Source organism: Hemiscyllium ocellatum, chromosome 10 (assembly GCF_020745735.1).
Source record: "Hemiscyllium ocellatum isolate sHemOce1 chromosome 10, sHemOce1.pat.X.cur, whole genome shotgun sequence".
Classification (NCBI taxonomy): domain Eukaryota; kingdom Metazoa; phylum Chordata; class Chondrichthyes; order Orectolobiformes; family Hemiscylliidae; genus Hemiscyllium; species Hemiscyllium ocellatum.
This window is the reverse complement of record NC_083410.1, coordinates 47,326,260-47,351,771: the sequence shown is the minus strand read 5'-3', so window position 1 is coordinate 47,351,771 and position 25,512 is coordinate 47,326,260. Positions and strand designations below refer to the sequence as shown.

General features: G+C 39.7%; 1 protein-coding gene across 1 annotated transcript in view; it reads left to right on the top strand.

Moving 5' to 3' along the window:
• The window catches only part of prox1a (prospero homeobox 1a), a 134,440-nt gene extending 109,972 nt beyond the window's left edge, over nucleotides 1-24,468 (top strand). The window contains 1 exon segment of the mRNA XM_060830894.1: nucleotides 23,220-24,468. Coding sequence (XP_060686877.1) covers nucleotides 23,220-23,405 — 186 coding nt within the window. The 3' untranslated portion in view covers nucleotides 23,406-24,468.
• The last annotated feature ends 1,044 nt before the right edge of the window (nucleotides 24,469-25,512 follow it).

The window sequence follows — 25,512 nt, the reverse complement described above, 5'->3', positions numbered from 1 at the left end:
AAGGTCTTGAAGGAGAAGAGTTAAACATCCTAAAGAAATTATGGAGGGAGATCCAGGGCATAGAGCCCAGCCACCTGTAATTTTAGTTGCTGATGGTCAGACATAGAGATGAGGAGATAATCAAATTATCAGATGAAAGCCTGAATTTTCATTACCAAGATGGCAGCAGGAAACTTGAAAATTCCCAGTTTCAGGCACTTGCCTCCAGAGAATGTACCAGCAGTGATCAGATCTTTGTTGCTGGGGTTTTGTGCAGGCTGCAAAAAGAACCACTGTGGTACTATGGCACACATGCTCCCAGAAACATACTCATACACGCACACTCTATGCCACCTCAACCATACGTAATGAGGATTGACCGAGTGCCAAGAACTCCATTACTCTGTAAGAACACCTGGGTCCCAGTAAAAACCCTGCTTGATTATCAGCTGAGGCTCTCATCTTTGTCAATTGTCAAATGTTTATTTTATGCAGGGTTGAAATTTCAGATGCTTGTAGTTTCTGCCTTTTCATACTTTAAAGAGTCTGGATGATTGGCAGTTATTGTCTCGTAGTAAATTAACTTCACTCTCCAAAATCGTGGAAAGTAATGAAATAACGAAACTTTCTCTTAACCTTTTTCTTTAATATATACTAATGTCACCATGTGGCTCATTGGTTCTATAAAGTGGTTTCATACATTGTTGTGATCAGCCTGTCACCCTAAAAGCACTTCTGAAAATTGAAAAGCCAATGAATGAGCTCCCAAGTTATCTTCATTCAGCAAAAATCAAGGCCAATGAATTTGAATGTGGTTGTAGGGTTGGCGATGGTTATTAAGTGATCGGAAAGGTCAAGACCATTAAGGATTTAATGAGAGTATTAAATTGCTGTATTGGTGGGGTGAGATGACAAATGCTATAATTTAATAGTGAGACAGTGGGCTCAGCCAATGACTTAAAAGTCAGGTGTGAGCCTGTTGCCATCACCTTTGGAAGCCACAACTGAGTTTAATGTGGTTTAGGCATTTTGTAATCTGTAGTTGTGGCCTGTGTTCCTCTGGGCAGGTTTTTTGGCCTCCAAGAGCTGCCAGGGATCAGAGGGCCGGCAGTTCTTCACTACTGAAGTTAGTGGTTTGCAGGCCCTTTTCAGGCCCATTTGTGGAGGTGCAGATTTAAAGTGGGTTTGTCAGACCTAGACCATTAGGTAGGCCCTGTTGAAGGTAGTATGGGAAAAGCAGTCTGAGCCAGGGATAGCAGTGGTGGCTCTTTCTGCTTTTGTGATGGGGGTGGGTGCTTGTACAAGGTGCAGAAACAGGTGGCCAACCCCACCTTTTTTACTTGGAAGCTCCCTGTTTACCCCCGCCCCCAATCCCATGTGGTAAAATAGCACTGGTGTCAAAATAAAGTCCTCAAATAGCTGGTAATTAAATGGCACTGGAGGTGGGTAGGCATCTGGCATACTACGGCCCTCTGCTTTCTGACTCCATTTTACTCCATTCCCCAGACTTAATCAGAACAAATTCTCTTTTTCACACCACCACCCGACTACCTTGTCCACAGCATCCAATGGGAGGAAAGCAACTCTTATCTTTCATTAAAATACATTTGGAAAACTAATTTTCATTTAGGCATAAAAGTCAACTTTATACCAGTTAAAGTGAAAGTAATCGTTTCTGGCTAATGAAAGATGCACTTATTTTTAAAGAGGTACAGACCAAATGCTATGGGCTGGTTCAGAATTATTCTTTGTTATCTGATGGAATACTGGGCACGCTACACACTGAGTGACATTCTGAAGATGCTGACCTGAGGTGATTAGATGCAACATTACGCAAATAGATTTCTCCTAGGAGTCTGACAAATCCTCTGGTAACACAGAGGAAATGGAAGGGTCACAAGAAATGATGAAAATATAGTTCCTGTTACCAACAGTTGTTATCAGAATTTGTGTGGAACCTGAATCCATGTCATCAAGTTGTAGTACATAGATGAAAATCACGAATGGTCCTATGGGTAGTCCATTGTTGAAGAAATTTGGTTAGGATAAAAATGAAACATTCAGAGCAATTGGTGACCTGTCCTTACTCATGCTGCAACAGGTATAGGGCAGAAGTGGCAACATCTTTTGGGTCTGCATTTGGTCCATGCTAACCAAATATCCCAACACAATCTAGTCACACTTGCCAGCACCCGACCCATATCCCTCCAAACCCTTCCTATTCATATACCCATCCAAATGCCTCTTAAATGTTGCAATTGTACCAGCCTCTACCACATCCTCTGGCAGCTCATTTCATACACGCACCACCCTCTGCATGAAAACGTTGCCCCGTAGGTCTCTTTTAAATGTTTCCCCTCTCACCCTAAACCGGTGCCCTCTAGTTCTGGACTCCAAGACCCCAGGGAAAAGACTTTGTCTATTTATTCTATCCATGCCCCTCATAATTCTGTAAACCTCTATAATGTCACCCCTCAGCCTCCGACATTCCAGGGAAAACAACCCCAGGCTGTTCAGCCTCTCCCTATAGCTCAGATCCTCCAACCCTGGCAACATCCGTGTAAATCTTTTCTGAACCCTTTCAAGTTTCACAACATCCTTCCGATAGGAAGGAGACCAGAATTGCACACAACATTCCAACAGTGGCCTAACCAATGTCCTGTACAGCCGCAACTTGACTTTCCAACTCCTGTACTCAATACTCTGACCAATAAAGGAAAGCATGCCAAACTCCTCACTATCCTATCTACCTGCGACTCTACTTTCAAGGAGCTATGAACCTGCACTCCAAGGTCTCTTTGTTCAGCAACACTCCCTAGGACCTTACCATTAAGTGTATAAGTCCTGCTAAGATTTGCTTTCTGAATATGCAGCACCTCACATTTATCTGAATTAAACTCCTTCTGCCACTTCTCAGCCCATTGGCCCATCTGGTCCAGATCCTGTTGTAATCCCTCTTCGCTGTCCACTACACCTCCAATTTTGGTGTCATCTGCAAACTTACTAACTGTACCTCTTATGCTGTCATCCAAATCATTTACATAAATGACAAAAAAGTATAGGGCCCAACACCGATCCTTGTGGCACTCCACTGCTCTCAGACCTCCAGTCTGAGAAACAACCCTCCACCACCACCCTCTGTCTTCTACCTTTCAACCAGTTCTGTATCCAAATGGTTAGTTCTCCTTGTATTCCATGAAATCTAACCTTGCTAATCAGTTTCCTTGTGGAACCTTGTCAAACGCATTACTCAAGTCCGTATAAATCACATCTACTGCTCTGCCCTCATCAATCTTCTTTGTTATTTCTTCAAAAAACTCAATCAAGTTTGTGAGACATGATTTCCCATGCACAAAGCCATGTTTACTATCCTGAATCAGTTCTTGCCTTTCCAAATACATGTACATCCTATCCCTCAGGATTCCCTCCAAAAACTTGCCTACCACCAAGGTCAGGCTCACTGGTCGATAGTTGACTGGCTTGTCTTTACCACCCTTCTTAAACAATGGCACCACATTTGCCAACCTCCAGTCTTCCAGCACCTCACCTGTGACTATTGATGATACAAATATCTCAGCAAGAGGCCCAACAATCACTTCTCCAGCTTCCCACAGAGTTCTCAAGTACACCTGATCAGGTCCTGGGGATTTATCCACTTTTGATCATTTCAAGACATCCAGCACTTCCTCCCCTGTAATCTGGACATTTTGCAAGATGTCACCATCTATTTCCCTACAATCTATATCTTCCATATCCTTTTTCCACAGTAAATACTGATGCAGAATATTCATTTAGTATCTCCCCCATTTTCTGTGGCTCCACACAATGGCCGCCTTGCTGATCTTTGAGGGGCCGTATTCTCTCCCTAGTTATCCTTTTGCCCTTTGAATTCTTCTTAATTCTATTTGCCAAAGCTATCTCATGTCCCCATTTTGCCCTCCTGATTTCCCTCTTAAGTACACTCCTACTTTCTTTATAGTCTTCTTAGGACTCACTTGATCTATCCTGTCTATATCTGACATATGCTTCCTTCTTTTTCTTCACCAAAACCTCAATTTCTTTAGTTATCCAGCATTCCCTATACCTACCAGCCTTCTCTTTCACCCTGTCAGGAATATACTCTCTCTGGATTCTTGTTATCTCATTTCTGAAGGCTTCCCATTTTCCAGCCGACCCTTCACCTGTGAACATCTGCCTCCAATCAGCTTTCGAAAGTTCTTGCCTAATACCGTTAAAATTGGCCTTTCTCCAATTTAGAACTTCAATTTTTAGATCTGGTCTATCCTTTTCCATCACAATTTTAAAACGAATAGAATTATGGTCACTGGCCCCAAAGTGCTCTCCCACTGACACCTCAGTCACCTGCCCTGCCTTATTTCCCAAGAGTCAGTCAAGTTTTTCACCTTCTCTAGTAGGAACATCCACACACTGAATCAGAAAATTGTCTTGTACGTACTTAAGAAATTCCTCTCCATCTAAACCTTTAACACTATGGCAGTCCCAGTCGATGTTTGGGAAGTTAATATCCCCTACCATAACTACCCTATTATTCTTACAAATAGCTGAGATCTCCTTACAAGTTTGTTTCTCAATTTCCCTCTGATTGTTGGGGGGTCTATAATACAATCCCAATAAGGTGATCATCCCTTTCTTATTTCTCCGTTCCACCCAAATAACTTGCCTGGATGTATTTCTGGGAATATCCTCCCTCAGCACAGGTGTAATGCTATCCCTTATCAAAAATGCCACTTCCCCTCCTTTCTTGCCTCCCTTTCTATCCTTCCTGTACATTTGATTCCTGGAACATTCAGCTGCTAGTCCTACCCATCCCTGAGCCATGTTTCCATAATTGCTGTGATATCCCAGTCCATGTTCCTAACCATGCCCTGAGTTCATCTGCCTTCCCTGTTAGGCCCCTTGCATCGAAATAATTGCAGTTTAATTTATTAGCCCTACCTTGTCCCTGATTGTTTGACTCACTTCTGTTCTCAGCTGTACCCATCTCCGATCGATCTCTTTCCTCACTATCTGCCTGGGTCCCACTGCTCCCCCCACCTTACTAGTTTAAATCCTCCCAAGCAGTTCTAGCAAATTTCCCTGCCAATATATTAGTCCCCTTCCAATTTAGGTGCAATCCATCCTTCTTGTACAGGTCACTTCTACCCCAAAAGAGATTCCAATGATCAAAAATGTGAATCCTTCTCCCATACACCAGTTCCTCAGCCATGCATTCATCTGCTCTATCCTCCTATTCCTGCCCTCACTAGCTCGTAGCACTGGAAGTAATCCAGATATTGCTACCCTTGAGGGCCTCCTTTTTAAATTTCTGCCTAACTCTCTGTAATCTCCCTTCAGAATCTCAACCTTTTTCCCTTCCAATGTGGTTCCAATGTGGACAAAGACCTCCTGCTAGCCCCTCTCCCCCGTGAGAACATTCTGCACCCTCTCTGAGACATCCTTGATCCTGGCACCAGGGAAACAACACACCATTCTGCTTTTTCTTTGCTGGCCATAGAAACGTCTGTCTGTACCTCTGACTACAGAATCCCCTAACACAGTTAATCTCTTGGAAGCCGACATACCCCTCGTTGCATTATGCCAGTCTCGAAACCAGAAACTTGGCTGTTCGTGCTACGTTCCCCTGAGAATCCATCAACCCCTACATTTTCCAAAACAGCATACCTGTTTGAAATGCGTATATTCACAAAAGACTCCTGCCCTAGTTGCCGACCTCTCTCACCCTTCCTGGAGTTAAGCCATCTATGTGACTGTACCTGAGACTCCCCCCACCTCACCCCCTTCCAATAACTGCCATCCATCACATACTGTTGCTGTTGCAAATTCCTCATCACTTCTATCCGTCTCTCCAAACAATCCACTCTATCTGATAAGATTCACATCCAACAGCATTTATGGCAGATATAATCAGCAGTAACCCTTAAACTCTCTTTAAACTCCCACATCTGACAAGAAGTACATATCACTGCAAAGGCTATTTTTGCTCCTTCACAATCTACAGACCCAGAAAATAACACCGTCTTATTCCTTTCCAAACACTGTCCCAGGTTAAATTAATAGCTGTGGCTTATATTTACAGTTTAATCAAGAGACTTATCTCCAAAAATATATGATCAAGAAAGAATCCACTATACTCACTACTGCAGCCTTTCTCTTGGACAGACTTAAAACAACAATTAACTTGTCTGATTCTGTGCTGTGAACTTCACCAATAGTTCCTCCAAGATTAGTTGTTACTACTGTGATGGTGTGGAGGCTGCAGAGAATTAAGAGTAAGGGTAGGCTATTTAACCTCTCTGCCATTTAATACAGTGATGGTTGATCTCATCTCGGCTTGAGCTCCACTTTCCTGCCCATTCCTTGTGACCATTTAACCTGTTGCTAATTATAACTCTATCTCCTCCTTAAATTTATTTAGTATTGCAGTATCCACTGCACTCTGGGGTAGTGTGTTCCACAGATTCTCAACACTTTGAGAGAAGTCATTTCTCCTCCTCTCTCTTTTAAACCTGTCACCCTTTAGCCTAAACTATGACCTCTTGCTTTTTATATTGCCCCACAAAGAGAAACCTGTGCTCTGTGTCAATCCTGTAGAATCTTTTATGTGTACCTCAATTAGACCTCCACTCATTCTAAACTGTAGTGAGTGTAGTTCTAAACCGCTCAATCTCTCCTCATAAAACTGGCCTCTGAAATTAATCTAGTGAACCTTCTCTAAACTGCCTCCAATCCCCCTTTCTCAGGTACGGAGACCAGAACTGCACATAGTAGTCTAGATGCAGTCTCACTGATGCCTTCTACAGTTGCAACAACACTTCCTACTTTTGTACTCCATTCTTTAGCAATAAATGCCAAAATTCCATTTGTCCTCCTAATCACCTGCTGTACCTGCATATCAGCTTTCTGCTTTTCATGTACAAAGACACATTTTAAAGTTTCTCTCCATTTTGATCAATTGCCTCTTATTCTTTGGACCAAAATTGATAACCTCACACTTTGCCATGTGGGGAGTGTGGAGCCATCTTTGAAGAACTGTAGCAAATTACAGAGAGTAGTCACTGCAGCAATTTGTTAGGCAGGGGAACCTGTACTTCAGGCATTTTATTGCTCATGCCCAAGCTGTAAAGTGCTCCATTTGGGACATTTGTAGCAGTCTTTACCTCTCATCTAGTCTTTGATTGCTTGCCAGCTCAATGTGTTACCCCTGATCCCTACCCCTGCAAGCCACTTCTAGCTGAATGACTCACCATATGCCAATCCCAGTAAAATACTTAACCTCAAAGTGTGTCGCAGAGCCTGCTCGTTAGTGCCGTGCTGTTGTTCACTTTCCTTGACCTGGGTTTATAGTGGCTTGGAATGTGATGGTTCTTGGGTGTTTAAAAGTAGGGATTCAGAAGTTAGTGTGAGAAGGATTTGGGATGGAAAATGAGTAATATTATCAATACCTTAATCATCAGATAGCAAGATAAAGATGGGCTTCAAGCAGAGAAGGGCACATGGTAGGAACACTGAAGATGAAAATGCATTCTATTTCAAGTTAGACAGTATGGCCCCCACATTGCAAGTGGTTTCATATAGAAGAGATGGCTCTCCTAAATATGTTTCAGTCAATGCAGAAATTCTTTGTCTCGACTCAATCCACTCTCTACCAATTATTTTACCTTTTCCTTGCAAAGTAGTGTCACGAATTGTGTAGGGTTTGGGTGTACTGCCTTTGTTAAAAAAAGTGGAAGGATTAAGAGAGAAGTGAGATTTGCAACTTAGATATGAATGCTGAAGGCAAGAAAGTGCTCTTTCCTGAGGGTGGATGATGAGATTTTGTTACATTTTAAGCAGCATTTGAAACTAAGAATTCGACGTTTCGAGCATAAGCCCTTCATCAGGAATAAGAGAGAGAGAGCCAAGCAGGCTAAGATAAAAGGTAGGGAGGAGGGACTAGGGGGAGGGGCGATGGAGGTGGGATAGGTGGAAGGAGGTCAACTGAAATCCTTGTAGAGGGAGGAAGAGAGCTTCTTCAAGGAAGGCATCCTTGTAAGAGGATTCGCAGTAGGTTAAAATCTTCGAGTAAAAAATGAGGTCTGCAGATGCTGGAGATCACAGCTGCAAATGTGTTGCTGGTCAAAGCACAGCAGGTCAGGCAGCATCTCAGGAATAGAGAATTCGACGTTTCGAGCATAAGCCCTTCATCAGGAATAAGAGAGAGAGAGCCAAGCAGGCTAAGATAAAAGGTAGGGAGGAGGGACTAGGGGGAGGGGCGTTGGAGGTGGGATAGGTGGAAGGAGGTCATTTTCACTGAAATCCTTGTAGAGGGAGCCACCTCCATCGCCCCTCCCCCTAGTCCCTCCTCCCTACCTTTTATCTTAGCCTGCTTGGCTCTCTCTCTCTTATTCCTGATGAAGGGCTTATGCTCGAAACGTCGAATTCTCTATTCCTGAGATGCTGCCTGGCCTGCTGTGCTTTGACCAGCAACACATTTGCAGCTGTGATCTCCAGCATCTGCAGACCTCATTTTTTACTCGAAGATTTTAACCTACTGCGAATCCTCTTACAAGGATGCCTTCCTTGAAGAAGCTCTCTTCCTCCCTCTACAAGGATTTCAGTGAAAATGACCTCCTTCCACCTATCCCACCTCCATCGCCCCTCCCCCTAGTCCCTCCTCCCTACCTTTTATCTTAGCCTGCTTGGCTCTCTCTCTCTTATTCCTGATGAAGGGCTTATGCTCGAAACGTCGAATTCTCTATTCCTGAGATGCTGCCTGGCCTGCTGTGCTTTGACCAGCAACACATTTGCAGCTGTGATCTCCAGCATCTGCAGACCTCATTTTTTTATTTGAAACTAAGATGGGTAGGAGGTGTGAGGTGCATTTGCTGATGCTGAGCATCGACATTAGAGCTGTTGTGCTATATTGAGTGTTCAAGTACAGATTCTGAGTTGTTCTTCTGTTTAGCTTCTTCCCTTCAGAAGGAGGTTTTGAGAGCTCCTGATTCCTTGCAACTCTTTGAAATCTCTGTTCCTGCCAACGTCTGCCAGTAAAGTCTTGGTGCTGCATCAGTAGTTATGGATGCCTCTGTCTAATCTGATGTTTTCATTAATTTATGCTCAACACAACTTCTAACATTAGAATCTACTGCCTGGCAATCTTCAGATATTGCCTGGTAATGCACAATCTGAGGTTCAACTTCAGAATGTAACCAGCACCTCAATATGCTCATTAAGGTGCAACCTTTAAGACTAGCATGCTGATTGATTGTGCTGTGATCTGCATCGAATGTTGCTGGTCCCTCCTGTTGAACTTAGTGGTCACAGGCAGCTTGGAGGTGCAAACTAGGCAAGCAGGAGGCTGTATAGAACACCGCAAGCCAGGCAACATCAGGAGGTGGAGAAGTGAACATTTCAGGTGTAACCCTTCTCCTTTCACCCACCCCCAATCCTGAAGAACTGCAGATAAAGGGGGGTTCTGGGAGGGTTTTGGGTGTGGGAAGGGGGCGATAAGGTAGGGATAGGTGAACACAGGTAGAGGGTACGACCTGATTGGTCAATGGGAGGAATGATTCCGGTTGGTAACTGGAAGGAACGGTTGATCAGAGGAATGGGAGGGGGGGGGAGGGGCTGGGAAGGGAGTCAGGGAATGGGAAGGGATGTTATTTGAAAACTGAGCTCTCCAATTTAAGTCCTTTTGGGCTGTAGCTGCCCAGGCAGAAGGTAAGACATTGTTTTCCAAGGTAGTCAAGTATGAGGCTGGAAGAACACAGCGAGCTAGGCAGGATCAGGAGGTGGAGAAGTCAACATTTTGGATATACCCAGCATTGTGGGATCTGTCAACCATACACTACTATCATGGTATGAGTACTTCGCCTGAAACATGTTCAGTGTGTCAGATAGTAGGATGAGGATGTCCTGTAAGGTGAAAAGGGCAATTAGACAGGAACATACTGTCATCTGCAAAGACCCACAAAGCACCTAAAAAGAAAGGAAAAAAGGGCCATCTATTTTCAAATGTAATATTACTTCAAATTCAAATAAAAATATTTTGTACAGTGATACTATCATACATCTAGTTTCTTGATGTGAGCGCTTTGAGATTATAAGCAAGTAAAATCAGAGAGAAAGTTATCTCTTGCCTCTCTTGGCATGTCTGAAAAGATATTGGAAACCTGGTAGTTATTCTAATCTATCATCTGACTCTTGAATTCATAACTCTTCTAAAAATGATTATTATGCAATAGGAACCCAGTATTAATAAACTCAAACTAGATGTTATTTGTTGGGCTAACTGCATTACCAAGTCTATTCGTGAAAAGTTGAGCCGTTGATTCCTTTTATTTTGTAGATACATGCACATTTTGTTTATTATTGCTTAACTCATGACATGTACTTGGCTCAATTGCTTACTGGTATTCTGCCAGAGTGAATCATTACTTACAGTTCAAACTCCATGGTTCCATCTGAAGGTCTGAGTAAAGTTTTTCTTTGTGTAACTTGCAGGGGTAGCATGCCCTAGTTTGGCACTGATAGACTCCTCATCTTCAACAATATGAATATATTAGGGGTGCTGGTTATAATCTGCAGTTGACCCTCAAATCCTACATCATGAGATAAGATCTTGATGACAGCTAGACAGTAGATTCTGTGTCAGATATTGTTTTCGGCATGAACTCATGCAGAAAGATTTGACCAAAGTTTTATTTAGAGAATAGTATTCTAATAGGATTGTCTTTGAAGATATATAATCATGTAAAGAAATGAAAATCTCTGGTTTTGTTGAATATCAAAATAATCCTGTCATTTGCTTTGCAAATATAACTTTTTGGATAAATAAAGCATGGTAGTGGTTTTAATCCATTTTCTAATTATCTCTATTCTGGTTGTTTACAATTGTTTAAAATGTAGCTGCACTTAATACTTTAGGATTGTGGCTATTTAGAATATTCCTTGCTAAAAGCTTAATTATTGAACTCGACAAGATTTTAAACAAGGTGAAGTGGGGGAGAAAGCTGATTTATCCAATCACTGTGGAAAATAATTGTCTGACCAGGGTTCCTTACTAAATGACAAAAAGTTTGCAAGTGTTTTGTTATTTGAATGAAATGTAGTGCTTGTGGTTTCGGACTATGTTTTGATGAATATAATTCCACAATCCTTTATTTCATTTAAAATTCATGTTCGGGCGCAGACGGACATGTTTTGATCTGTACTAATCAGAAGCATTGCATCTTTTCCACTTACAGCTGTGTCCTTTCCAACACCAATGTTTTAAGTGAATAGAATTATAAAAAAACTATATTTTGAAAATTGCTCCCCATTTTATAGATCAATATACATATTTGTTCTGTGTTCATACCATTCTGATTATTAAAATGTAGCACTAAAGCTGAAATATGAGACTGTGCAACTCTTCCCAAACTCAGCAGGAGCACGACTCACTAAGAAGTGGTGTGTTTGCAGGGTATTAGTACTATCTGTGTTTATTTAACAGTAGGTGCTCATGCAGCATCTCAATCTATTTGTACAGTGTGTATTGATCATATATATAACTTGCACTAAAAAGTCTGATTCTGAGTGAACCTTTCACTAAGGAGTAGTTCGTATTTGTGTCAAACTGACATTACAAATTATGTTCCCTGCATCATGTAACTTGGACACCAATGTATGTGTAACAACTTAGATTGTGGTTGTGGGTCAAATAATTAGGAGCCTTTGTTAAGCTTAGGATCTTTTGATAATTCCCTTAAATCTGTATTTAAACAGCATTGCCATATATTTGAAGTGGTGAAAATTAAGGGTGTTATGCTAAAGTTTACAGGTTCATACCATGCAATAAATCTATTTAAGGATGTGAATGGGAAGATATTAAGGCCTGCAAGGGGAGTCTTTTTCTCTTGAATATGTTTATTCCACGAACAGCATTTTAACTGTTCTGAATTGCCTTTTTCCAAATTAATCATGTAATCTTGTAATATTAATCACTAATCACCAATTAGTCTAATGATCACTTTTATTGTTTAATAGTTTCTTTGGTCTCTTAACTCAACCATTATATTTTCCAATTGATGCTGTAAGGTCTTCTCCATTCCTTTGAAACAATTGACCAAACGAGAATGTTTCCACTCAGAACTACAATTAGCAATATGTATATGTTTAGTTCTTGCCTAATGGGATCACCCCTCCACCAAGAGGTATTAAGAATTGATTATCGTATGCAAAGTGGCCACGCCAAGCTGTTAGCCTACTCAAGGGGTCAAGACCTGCATTTCTAATTGACTGGCTAATGAGGGAGAATTTTTAAAACCTGGTATTAGTGTGCTCTGCTTCCCAATTCTACTTGAAAATATTGAAAATAAGAAAATTGTATATCATGTTTGCTCACTTCATTGAAAACCTCTTAAATGCAGTGGAACAGTTTCAGTCCTTCAAAATGAGTTGTTGCTTATCCACTTGATTGTGTTTTTCAGCACTTTCTCAAGGCTGCTGATAATTTTCTTAATATTTAAATTTCATTTTTCAGACAAATGCTGTTTAGTCGTAAACTTTTCAAGCATCAGAAGTATCTCGCATAATAATGTAGTTGCACTAACCGTCCACAATCAAACTGTGTAATATAGGTAAAATGTCCTCCGCTCTTTAGACGTGAATTGACTCTCTGCAGAGCAGAACAAGTCCCCAGCTTATGTCATTGCTATCAGGAGATGCAACTCTCCTTGATCAATATTTGCTTAACAAACAGCAGGGAACGGAGAGTTTGTTCAGAGAAGTCATGTGCATGCAAGGGTGAATGAATGTTCGGTGAAGTACTTTGACTATTTGCCTCCCGCTGTTTTTTTTGCCCCCTCTTGTGTTGTCCTTTGTTCCTAACCGGGGGGACATGCATCTACCAAATTCCCCAAACAAAATAACAATTGGAATGTCTGCAGAATAAAGTGCTGATGACAAATAAGCGTCATCCTGGTTCCTTTTATTAGAATCAGCAATTCCTAGAACATAACACACTCCACCTCCTTAGCATCAGGTGGCAGCAGTCAATCAAGTTGCCGTCTTGTCAGTACAAAAGAGCGCGTAGTTTGCACAATGTAAATGCGTTCACTTTGTGCCAAAGAATCACCTCATTTCTGAGTTGCTTTGCCTTCAGGGGTCATTTGTTTGATCTTCTGACTGTCCCCAGACTCGGCAGCACATAATAAAAGCCTGACATAGCAGCCTGCCTGCCTTCTGTGTCCTGCGGATACTCATCATAAGTGTCAGGACATACCAAGGTTAGCGGTCATTGAAACAGTGCTTGTTTGCCTGCCTTCACAAAACACTCGCGAGTGAACTGATGTCAGTAGTATCAGAGGGGAGAATTTTACAAAGGTGAAAGAGAAGAGAGCCAGGCTTTTGCTATTTCACAAAAAATACTGATTTGCAAAATCTTTCCAAAAGTCAAATTAAGCATACACAAAAGGTTTGTTAAGGCAATTGTTTAAAAAAAGTTCAATTCCTGTCATTTAATTCCTTAAATGCTTAGAACATGCTGCAGTGGTACCGTTTCATTTTTTGACTGTAAAAGGGCACTTACTATTATAAGAAGATAACAGTAGGGAGGGCAAGGAGAAAAGGGTTATTGGTATTTTGGATTCTCTTGACTCTTCGCCTTGGAGAGAGGGTTATTCTTGTCACTGCCTTTTGTCTACATCTGCTGACTGCTTGCCTGCAGCCAGCAGCATGCTTTAACTGCTCAGTCACCTCCTAACATCACATGCATCAGCTGTTGTTCTTTTGTTAGAGGTTTTGTGCGTCTAATCCACTGTGACCATACTGCTGCACAGTAAATCAAATGGAGATTGTTCCTGAGATGACTTCCTCATAAATATTTTAGACAACCTTTACTGCCTTTATTCTTAAAAATTGAAAAACAGATTAAACTTAAATGTTTGTCTGCTGAGTGTGTAGATGATCTCTGGATATTTCCTGCTGCTAATTGCAAATTAGAGTGTGCAAGGACATGATATTAACCCTTTGATGACTCAAATTCTTTTATGCAAATCTTAACATTTGCACCATTTAACCTTGACTTCTCAGGAATGAAATAAAGCTGTGAAACCTCTTTCAATATAATTTAAATTTGTGAAAGCTGTTTTAGCGCACAGACTCCTTCAGAATTCTTGCTTCTCATTTAATTCGAATAACTTAGATTTAAAATAATGTACATAGTAATTCTGAGTGCATTAATAACTTTAATAAATAACAGATTTTAAATTGAATTTGTAGCAACCTTGGACTAAAATTGAATCCTTGTGTGTTTAAACTGATATCACGTTGACATGTGGATCACCTACACAATTCCTGCAATATACTTAACCCAGTCCCTTGAAGGAAATTTGGAGTTTGATTACATTTCCATTACCGGTATAAGATCCAAAAGCAACAACTGGGCTAAAACCTTTATTAGATAGATGCGACTAATTAGTATTAGTACTGATTCTGCAAATTATATTAAGTCTCTGGAAAGCTGTTAAATAGACAGACAGTTAACAGGAGCACTGGTGAAAAGTGATAAACTCTGCAGTATCGAAGCCGATTTGTGTTCCTGCCTCTCTGTAGTGCTGTGACATGGGAGTTTTCTGCAACAAATTAGGATTCAAAAGTGGACTTCACACAACACTAAAGCATGCTGGTGCCACAAATTACACCTGTTGCACATCTGATTGGGTTAACAGAATGGGGTAAGGTGACATAATTTCTCCCTTTGTTTCTAAAACATTGACCTACATCTTCTGCTCAGCATCAGAACCCTGTCTTTCCAATGCTGGCCAAACAAAGAAGTTACCAATTTATCTGTTTCCAATTTTTCTGGCCAGTGCTCTAATGAAGGATTCTTCAAAACTCCTTCAATGTAAGAATCCTCAAAGTAAGCTGCAGAGAGGATCGGCATGGGAGCCATGCCACCTTTGGCATATTAGGGGAATGGTTTAAAAGTCCCAAACTTTGTCTGTCTGTGTGTCAGTGGATAAGGGGTTAGGAGGGCAGATAGAAAGGATGGAAAAGGGTGACAGGGAATAGATAGGTAGGGGATATATGGAAAGGGTGCTATCTGGGCATGGTGATGGGGGTAGGGTGGGGAGGTTTAGTCAAGTCAGGGATTTAGAGGCTCAAAAAGGTAAAGTGGGAGGTGAGTGGATTTATTTGGAGAGCTAAGATCTGATTGGTTGTGGTAGAGGGCGAGTGTTTTGGGTGATCAGTGTGGAGTCCAGAGAATCTAGGTCCTCACTGTGCATATAAAGGATATGTTTTATCACCAGAGTGAGTTCACCACATAATTAAGCTTGATATCTTGTAAACTGGACTTTAACCTTTTACTTGACTTATTTGTTGATGAGGAGTAGCCCATAGCTAGTTATCATGCATCCTGTTTGTCATGTATTGAGCTGTGAAAATAAATTGGATGTAATTTTAAGTGGGAAGTTGATCAGTGTACAGTTTGCGTAATTCTGCTGACATCACTGAGCTTTCTCCCCTACTGTACCATCTGTTATCATTTGTAATGGAATCTCTATGAGATCAAAATATTCTGTGAAGATGACATCGCCACATGTGGTATAACTTTTTGTTAGGCATGTTAAATATGATCATCATAAAAAATTCAGTAGTAGATTTTCTCTTCTGCTTATTGTGAAAGTAAATATGTTATTAGTTCTGCTTTGAATTTAATTCTAAGTGTTCGGAATTATTTTGACAGATTTCCATTTGATATTGCTAATGATATGGCGTGCATTGAGTTGACTTTAAAGTTAGGGACTATGTCGTTCTGAAGAAGATTCAGCTGACCAGAACTCTTAACTCTGCTTTCTGCTCACAGATGATGTCAGATCTGCTGAGCTTTTCCAGCAGTTTCTGATTTCCAGTATCTTCAGTTCTTTGTTTTTTTTTTAGGGAATACTTCATGCAGCTAAAATAGAAGTATCCTAAAATGGAACCAGCTCACTCAACCGCCTTTCTTTTCTCTATATTTTTAGCTCTGTCTCATTTGAAACACACCCTGCACAGGTTGATTGCATAAGCTCCTAATGTTGCCATTAGCAGTGTCTTTAGCTGATCCATCAACTTACCCTGTCACTTGATCTTTGACATCAACTTTCCTGATTGTAACAGCCCCAATGACAATGCTTAACTCCTGAATAACATGCTGATACTGTGCAGATTTTCTCTTCATGATCAATTTCTATAACTTGTCATGCTTGCTCTAGGGATACTCAGTCAATATTCTTCTTCTTAAACCAATTTTCAGTGCACGTTTTTGACATTTTCTTTGAGAGTTTCATTTCAATTTTTTGGCATCCTGAATAAATATTTCAAAACTCAAAATGCCAGCATCTTCCTAAAGTAAAAGAGATACTTCAAGAACTTTTTTTTAACTAGGACAATATTGCCTGGAATTCAGAAGAATGAGAGGTGGTTTCATTGGAACATGTAAAAGTTTTGAGGGTTTGATGGGTGGATGCTGGTAACATATTTCCACTGGTTGGGAATTTGAATCTCCGGATCACATTTGTCAGAATGAAAGGTGAGCAATTTAGGAAATTTTTTTGATGATGTACCTAGTAGGATTGATGAAGGCAATGCTCTGTTGGATGCGGTGTATTTATTTTTACTGAAACCTTTCAATAAGATCCTACGTAAGAGCTTGGTAAACAAAATTAGAGCAGATGGGATTGGTGGAAAATGCTGATGTGGATTAAGAACTGGTTAATGGACAGAAAGCAATTACTGGCAGACTATATAAATCAGTGTAACGATCAGTGCTACGGCCCCGGCTACTTGCAATCTATATCAATGATCTGGGTATTAGGATATAGATTTGATATTTCCAAGGGTGCATGTACTCAAAGCGTGGTGGGAAGTTGGAGTTATGAGGAGAATGCAGACACTCCAAGTAAGTTTGGAGAAACTAATTGAGAGTATAAAAACATGACCGACGTAATACAATGTGGAGAAATGTAAGGCTATCCACTTTGGTCAGAATAACTGAAATATTGAGTATTTCCTAAATGGTAAAACAGTGGGAAGCATTAAGCTGCAAAGAGACTCTGGTGTACTTGTTCATGAGTCACTGAAAGTTAACATGCACTTGCAACAAACAGTTAAAAAAGCAAATAGAATGTTGGGCTTTTATTACAAGAGGATTTGAATGTGGGAGCAAAGAAGCCTTTCTGAAATATTTACCGTCTTGACGACTGATGCTTAATGTCGTGAGCAGCTTTTGGTCATCTTATCCAAAGAAGGTACACTTGCCATAGAGGGAGTGCAATGAAAGTGTGCTGAACTAATTCCTGCGATGCAGGAATCATCTAATGAAAAGATATTTAAATAGGCTGGGCCTATATTCTCTTTTTTTTTAGAAGATCAAAAGTTGATCTTTTTAAAACCTCTAAAATTCCTCGGCAGAATAAATGCAGGAAGGATGTTTTGCTTTATTTTCAGTTGTGCACAGAAACAAGTCTGCTGTCCCTACCTTGTCATCTCAACTGTATTAGGTTTTCAACAGCATATTATCCCAGTCAGTAGATTTAGTAACCAACTGAATTGACCGTTAATTATCTGTTTGAAAATAGCAGGTAGACTGCTGATTTCAGTGCCCACCCACTTAACATGGTATAGACAATGGTTCAGCAGTACGTGGCAAGGTTGTGGGATGGAAATTCCTTATGTTTTTATGTGCCCTCACCTCCCAAGCTGAAAACATATCTGGCGGGAAGACCATAAAATCTATTTAGTTGAGTATGTTCAAGTTAATAGGGTTTTAAGAATTAAGGAATAAAGAGGTGCTGTGGAAAGATGGAGTTGAACAAGAAAGCCTGCTGAAATCTTGAATATTGAAGCAGGCTTGAAGAGTCAAGGAGCCTACTCCTGATGCTGTTTCCTGTGGTCTTAGGATATTTTATTAATCCTGGAAGCTTGTCTACAAAAGAGTTGTAATCTTGATCAGCTGTTCAAGAAATAAAAAGCTGCTTATGTTTTGTAAATAGCTATCAGGACCTAGTTAATGATAGTGACTTTACCATAATGAAATCTCCTGAGGGTCTTCATGTGGTCATTATCAAACAAGGTATGACACTGGGGCAGCACGGTGGCTCAGTGGTTAGCACTGCTGCCTCACGGCGAGAGAGGCCCCATATTATCATTTTAAGTCTGGTACAACTCTTCTTCAGAACTGAATTCTTTGTGCGCATTGGAATAGCCTGGTCTAATGATAACAGGCACAAATGATGTCTTAAGCAGCTGATCAGCTGAGACCAGGTAAAGTCAAGCAATGTTAATAAGGTGGAAACAGACCGGTTTTAGTAATGGCATGAATATGAGGTCAGATGCTCATCTCCAAATTGAATGTGAGACCAAGTTTGCAAACTGTTTTAATTTCAGACTGTTGATAGAGAGATAAATATATTTGTTAGCTAGGAAACACAGTATGGAGCAGGAGGTGCAAAGTGAATGGTTGCACCACTCCTAACATTTAGTTGGAGTTATTGTCTGCTCATTCAGATTCAGATGTCAGATAAGCATTCTGATAATTTAGGAATAGTGAAGAAGCAAAGAGTGGTAGTGGTGAGGCAGAACTGGGTGTTGTTGCATACCTATGAAAACCAACACTGTGCCTTAAGACCATGTCGCCAAGGGACAGCACGTAAACGAAATTTAGATAGGAACCAAGGATAACTAGAGTTAATGGTGCAGGAAGAGAAGCCATTGTAAACAATTCTTGGCTGTGATTAAATATGAGTGGAACAACATGAGACCAATCCCACCCAGTTCGATTACAGGACGGTGATTCAACCATATCAAAGTCAAGGAGGCAACATTTACTTTTGTAGGGTCTCATTTGTGGAAATCTTGCTTTTGTAAGAAGTTGTTCTTTGATCAAGTCACATAATTAGACATTGATATGTAAAGATTTGGAAGCAAGTAGAACCATGAAATGATGGACTTTATGATCAAGATTTTGGCTTTTGTGTTAACCAGCAAGAATAGCAATAACTTGTTTTTATTTAACATGTTTAATACAATATTGCATCCAAAGATGCTTTGCAGAGGCATTATAGAGTAAAATTTATTGCAAGCAAATAAGATATTAGGGCAGGTAGCCCAACAATTGCTCAAAAGGTCTAAGGAGGAAAGAGACCTTGAAACTTAGCTAAAGGAATGGCCCCAAAATCAGAGATGCACAGAAGTCTCATAAGATTGTAGGACTATAAGACATTGCCATGAAGGATTTGAAAGCAAAGATGAAGATTTTAAAATCAAAGTCTTGTTTAACCAAGAAACCAGGTGTGTAAATAAGGACAGGATGATGAGTGAAAGATATTTGGTGAAAGTTAGGCCACAGGCAGCAGGTGTAGAAAAGTATCAGCAGCAAAATAGCTGAAGCAGGAGCTGATTACAAAGGTTGAAATAATGATGGTGTGATTCTGTGATTTGATAGTTAATCTCAGTGACAACAAAGTGGTAATGTTCCCATTCTAAGGGTCCATGTCTGGCACTGACATGCTGATGCCATTTACAGCTTTGATTTCTGATTCCATAAGTCACTGCTGCATGTGGAGCTCTGAGATCCATGCAGAAAGACAAAAAAATTAGCAGGAACACCACTAGATGATAAATATCTAGCTTAGTCTCAGGTTGTTGTCAATGAGCAGGATCAGGTAATGAGTAAGCAGAGTTTGTAGCAGGAACTGAAGACAGTGACATCAGTCTTCCCAGATAATTGGAGGACATTTTTGTTAATCCAACATTGGAAATTGGCCAAAGCAATAGCGCAACATCGAGATCATGAAAGGGTCAAGTGAGTGTGGAGGCCACCAACATACATATAAAATTTATCATGTTATTAGATAATGTCACTGAGGGTCAGCATATAAATGAGAAATAAGATAGTTTCTGGAAGGGACACTAGAGATAACTATGCAAGAATGGGGGAGAAACCATTGATGGGAATTCTACTTAGAATTGATAGAGAAGCATGGAATCTAGCTGTCCCACCCACTGAACAACAGGTAGACGATTTAGACAACAGGGGAGGGTATTTGGACAAGGATCAGTCTACAATTTATCTACCACTAAAATAACGGGAAGAAATCTTGAGTCAAGTGTGCAAACAGAAAGCTCTGGCTTCTGTTCCATGTCTTAATACTATGGATCTGTAAGTAACTCTTTTATTCTGCCCATATTGGATGCACACTGCTGGCAATCTGAAGGAGTGGTGAAGCAATTTCTCTGTACCAATTATCTGCCTATGGTACAGGGTTACAATATCTCCGATGTACAAGGACCAGCTTTGGTGATTGTTACCAATGTTTCCCCATTCTATATTAGAAAATAACACTGTCATTCAACATTGCTTTGTAACTCAATAAGGATTGGAATTGTTCTCATTAAGAATTTGCTTCTGTGATGACTCATCCCACTCTATAGCATCACATTAGTAACCCAATTAATTGCACTCTATATGTATATAATAAATATTTGTAAACTTATTACTTTACCTTTATGTCAGGAATGAAAACAGGGATCTTGTGTGCATTTATATATCTATGCTTATGTGTGTATCAATCATAACATTCTGTTATTGTAGGTACGTTTTATTAATCAGATAATCCAAAGAATTGGGCGGCACAGTGGCTCAGTGGTTAGCACTGCTGCCTTACAGTGCCAGGGACCCATGTTTGATTCTAGCTTTGGGTGACTGTATGGAGTTTGCACATTCTCCTCTTGTCTGCATGGGTTTCCTCCAGGTGCTCCAGTTTCCTCCCACAATCTAAAGATGTGCAGTTTAGGTGAATTAGCCATGCTAAATTGCCCATATAATTCAAGGATATGTAGGTTAAGTGCATTAGTCAGGGAAAATGTAAAGTACTAGATAGAGGAATGGGTCTGGGTGGGATACTCTTCGGCAGGTTGGTAAATCTAAAAATCTATTGCTCCAAGCACTTGGAAAATTCCATCTATTCATTTCACAATGTAAGGACTAATTCAGTCTTGAGATAAGAAAAGCAGGATAACAGGTTTAGAACTTTTACAAATGAGGTAGAGAAGGCTTGGAGTAAAGCAAACCTTGTACCACCTTCACTCATTTGTGTCCTGGGATCAATTGTCAATCCTCTGGCTTTGTCCTACTGGCTTACCAGCAGAGCTACTGTCCCCAGTGATTCCGAATGCCCGTGGAGAACACTAGCCTCTGTGATTAGATTCCAGGGACAGGATATCCCCACAAACCCTAGTCATGTAGGAAATTGGAAGCTGATTAGTTAAATGACACGACTGTACATAGCATCCCCTTCTGCAGTGGTGTGGCATTCCCAATAGTTTTTGCAAACTTTGGGAGGCGTGGTGAGAGGGGGGTTGAAATCCATATCACTGAAAGAAAATTCAATTCATTGATTTTGAAAAAACTGATACTTTATTGTTGTTAATATTAACAAATCACTTTGCATTACTTGGAAATTTGGAGTGAATATTGCAACTGAAAGGCTTGAAGACTAACTCTGGTGAATGGCTGCAATATCCGAATAATATCATTATGGTCAGCAGTGATGAGATGGTATACGTAGCTGATCTTGATGAAAACTGAGCAAAAAGACCTAGCAATCTTTGTGGCTTTCTCTCCCAACATTAGTTTCAGTCTAGTGCCAGGCCAGGGGGACTGCCAAACACCCAGCAACATTGATGTAATCTAGTAGTGTAAGCAGCCAATCACAATGAAACATCCTCACAGACTGCAAAGCAGGAAACAAAACATGCTGCTTATCCTTCATTTTTAATATAGAGAGAACAAATACTCAATTGGAATAAACCGACAAGAAGCTAAAATTTTAGAATTTTATTTAGAAAAAATAAAAAATATGACATTAAGCCAATATAAAATTAGCTGTCCAGGGCTAGAGCAATTTTTCACCAGTTGCTTTGACAGATAAATGTTTGGCCACAAGATAAAGAATAGTGGGTAATGTTAAAGGAATGGATGGCGGCATTGCCTTTGTGTGCACTCATTTATCCAGAAGGCACTTGATTCTGTTCTCCTCAGTGGCTGAAATTGCTTGACACAGAACAAGGGTCTTTTTGGTTCTGTCTAATATTGTTTGCTCCCCATATGAGGATCCAGCTTGTACTTGAGGTTAGCTTTCAAGAAGGAAAAGATATTCTGAAAAATAGAAATTAATGGATCTTTAAAATGCAATTATATTTCAATAACAACGGATAACTTATTGGGGAAAATTTAACAGCAGTATTATAGCTCTAGTTTATCATTAGTGTTTCAGGTTTTCATTAGTTTACTGATTCTTAACTGATTACAGTCTGGGGAGATTTAAGCACTGGAGAAGACTGGAATTGCTGACAGCAAACTCTAGATTTTTTTTGTTTAACTCCAGTATGCAACCTCCAGCAGTTGCTATAGGTTTCAAAGGAGAATGGAAGGCAAACACTGGCAGTTTTGCCGCTATTGTTGCTACTGTCAAATCTGGCCAATATACTGCAAGTACCTTAAAGTGAAAATGTTAATATTTGTCATTAAATGTCACTTCATGTAAAGGTAAAATGATGTCTTGAGGCTTTATGATGAACTGATTTCAGTTTAACAAATTAAAGTAAATAGATTTCAGGTTTGCATTTCTTTTCAAAATAAGTACCCTTTGAAATGTCCACATTTTGCTTGTATACCACCATGAAATTAGAGACTTCCTTAACTTGATTCACAATTTATTCCAAAATATTACATGTTTAATATGTGGAAAATATTTTTAAAAATATTTGTAGAGTTGTGTACTGAATTAAATCAGCTTCTAAAGGTAATTGCCTTTACACACTTCCCTCGTTGCTAAATTGTCCAGCTAGATTATTGACCCCTTTGGCTGGAAATTGTGAAATAGCTTCTCCTGTGCATCAAAAATAAAATTATAGAAAATGTTGAAAGCTTGCACAATGCACTTGAGCCTTCGAGTGTGGAGGTAAATAAGTCTGATTGCTGGAATGAAGGAGGATAAAATGTAAAGATCATCTTTCTAGAAATAGCCTTCCTGGAATAAACTGGAAACTGTTAACTTTGCCATATAGAGAGGCTGTATGCACAGAGCTGCTCACAGACCTCGGGGAGGTTGATGAAAGCTCAACCTTCTTCCCCTCCCCTTTTTAATGAATCAGAGCCTTTGGGTTGAAATTGAAAACCCTACTAATGTCATTGTCTCCTTCTGTATCAGCAGGTTCCGGAGAGGTTCTTGGAAGTGGCTCAGATCACATTACGAGAGTTTTTCAATGCCATTGTTGCAGGCAAAGACGTTGATCCTTCCTGGAAGAAGGCCATCTACAAGGTCATTTGCAAGCTGGACAGCGAAGTCCCGGAGGTTTTCAAATCTCCAAACTGCCTACAAGAGCTACTACATGAGTAAAGATGCTGAGAGCCACCTGAATGTATCGGATGTAATATACCCCTTCTGTTCTGATGTCCAATCCTTGTATTCCTTTTCTCAGCTCTGATTTGTTAATTTTCCTTAATGTTTTACCCTTTTACATTTGACCTTGTAAGAAGATTATTCACCACAGCCTTGAACCCACTAAAACTGATACCTGAACCCTTCTGTTTCAAAGATTAGGTTTGATTGATTTATTGAAGGAAAAACTAAAGTGTGAGAGTGTACTTTTAATTTTTTTAATTTCAACATAGGGTATTACACCTAAAGTAATCTGCTCTGTCAGACAGAAGGATTTATTAATGATTACTTGTGGCAAATGGCAAATAACTATGACATCATTTGGACAATAAAGTAGCTGTCATGGGATACAACACTACACACTAGGAGGTTTCACCTAGCTATATCATTATAAGTGAAGACTAAGCCTGCTATTGTTTTGATCTCAGGCATGAAAGCAATTGATCTTTGCCCCAATATTAGAATGCTCCATATAGTCAGAGCTTACCTAGTGTCATTTTTAATTTACATAACCATCACCTTGCAAATGTTTGATTCTGCTGTCTCTAGCTGACATTGGTCATGTTTTACTGATCCCCATATTACAGTCAACTCTTGTCCCACTAAAATTATTCTTTACTGCCAAGATTCATTAATACTTCATCCAACAGTTGTGTTTTCCTGCAGTAACTGAGAATCAGGTATCTGTCCACTTCTGATGATTCCAACTTAATTTGCAATCATTCGTGGCCGGCCAGATCACCAGAAGTAGGTTCAGTTTTCCAGCTAGCATGAGGAAAATAAACATTTTTAGTTAGTTTTAACTGAATTCTGATAAAACATAATAGTTCTTATGCTTCTATTCAAAGCAAAGCTATCAAGTCAATCTGTTGTTTCATTAGCAGCAGTCTGCATTGAACCTAAAGCTGAGATTTGGAGTTGCTAATGTGTTCCATTAAGATCACTTTTATTGTTACTGAAGCAATGTACTGTATTCAGTTTTTCAGTATCCTGTAAGCTGACAAATTTTCAAATCAACTGATGTGCTGTGAACTTTATTGAAGACTTTTTTCTGGCTCTGCTGCTTAAAGTAATACTAATGTAACGGTTTGCATTGCATAGCATCACTAAAGAAAAAGAACTTGAACATTTAATTGAACTAATGAGAATGCGTCAGCTTATCACTTGAAACGATGAAAAGACATCAGATCGTTATTGTTTAAAATAGAGGGAATCCATTCAGGTACAAAAGAAAAAAATCTCAAATGCAAAAAAAATGCTTTAAAGTGCAAATCATTACAAGAGTACTGTTGAGTGCATTATTGTAATTAGAATACAGATTATTTGTGAAAATGATTGCTTGTACATAGTGTGCAACCATTCTGTTGACACTGAAAATCGCATGTGCGTAAACATGCCATACTGTTAGAATCAGTTTTAAACTAAATTGCTCACCACAGGGAATTTGAAGCTGTGACCAGATTTAATCTGATTTCTGTTAACTGCAACTATATAAAAGAAATTACATTCTGTTTTAAATTATTTGCAAGGACATCTATATTATTAAATCTGATGTGATGCCACTTCATAAACAGCAAGATTTCTCCCCCTCATCCTATTATCTTGTGTGGCATTTGGTTTTTATGTTGGAAATGACTGCTGTAAGCGTCTTGAGTCAGTAGATGAAGAGAACATGCTGAACTGTGTACAATCTTTAAAATTTATATAATATATATATAATATACATATTTACGCAGTCGTACTGCAAATGCCCTCATTAGCCTGATTTAATTGTTATCGGAGCGTGAACTTTAGTAGTAGTGTACTTATTTTATTTGCCAACGTAATTACTACTGAGAGCAAATTTCTATATATGACATTGTGATCTATACCTGTATCTGTGCCAGTTCATTTGACGTTAAACCAATCCATTTTGATCGCACACATTTTGAATCAGTCAGATCCACCAGCCAACATGTTCACGAGATATTTTAAAATGACTATAAATGAAATGTTAGAACTGGATTTGAATATAGCCACTCTGCCTTTTAATTGCAGTTTCTGACAAAATGATGAAGCATGCAAG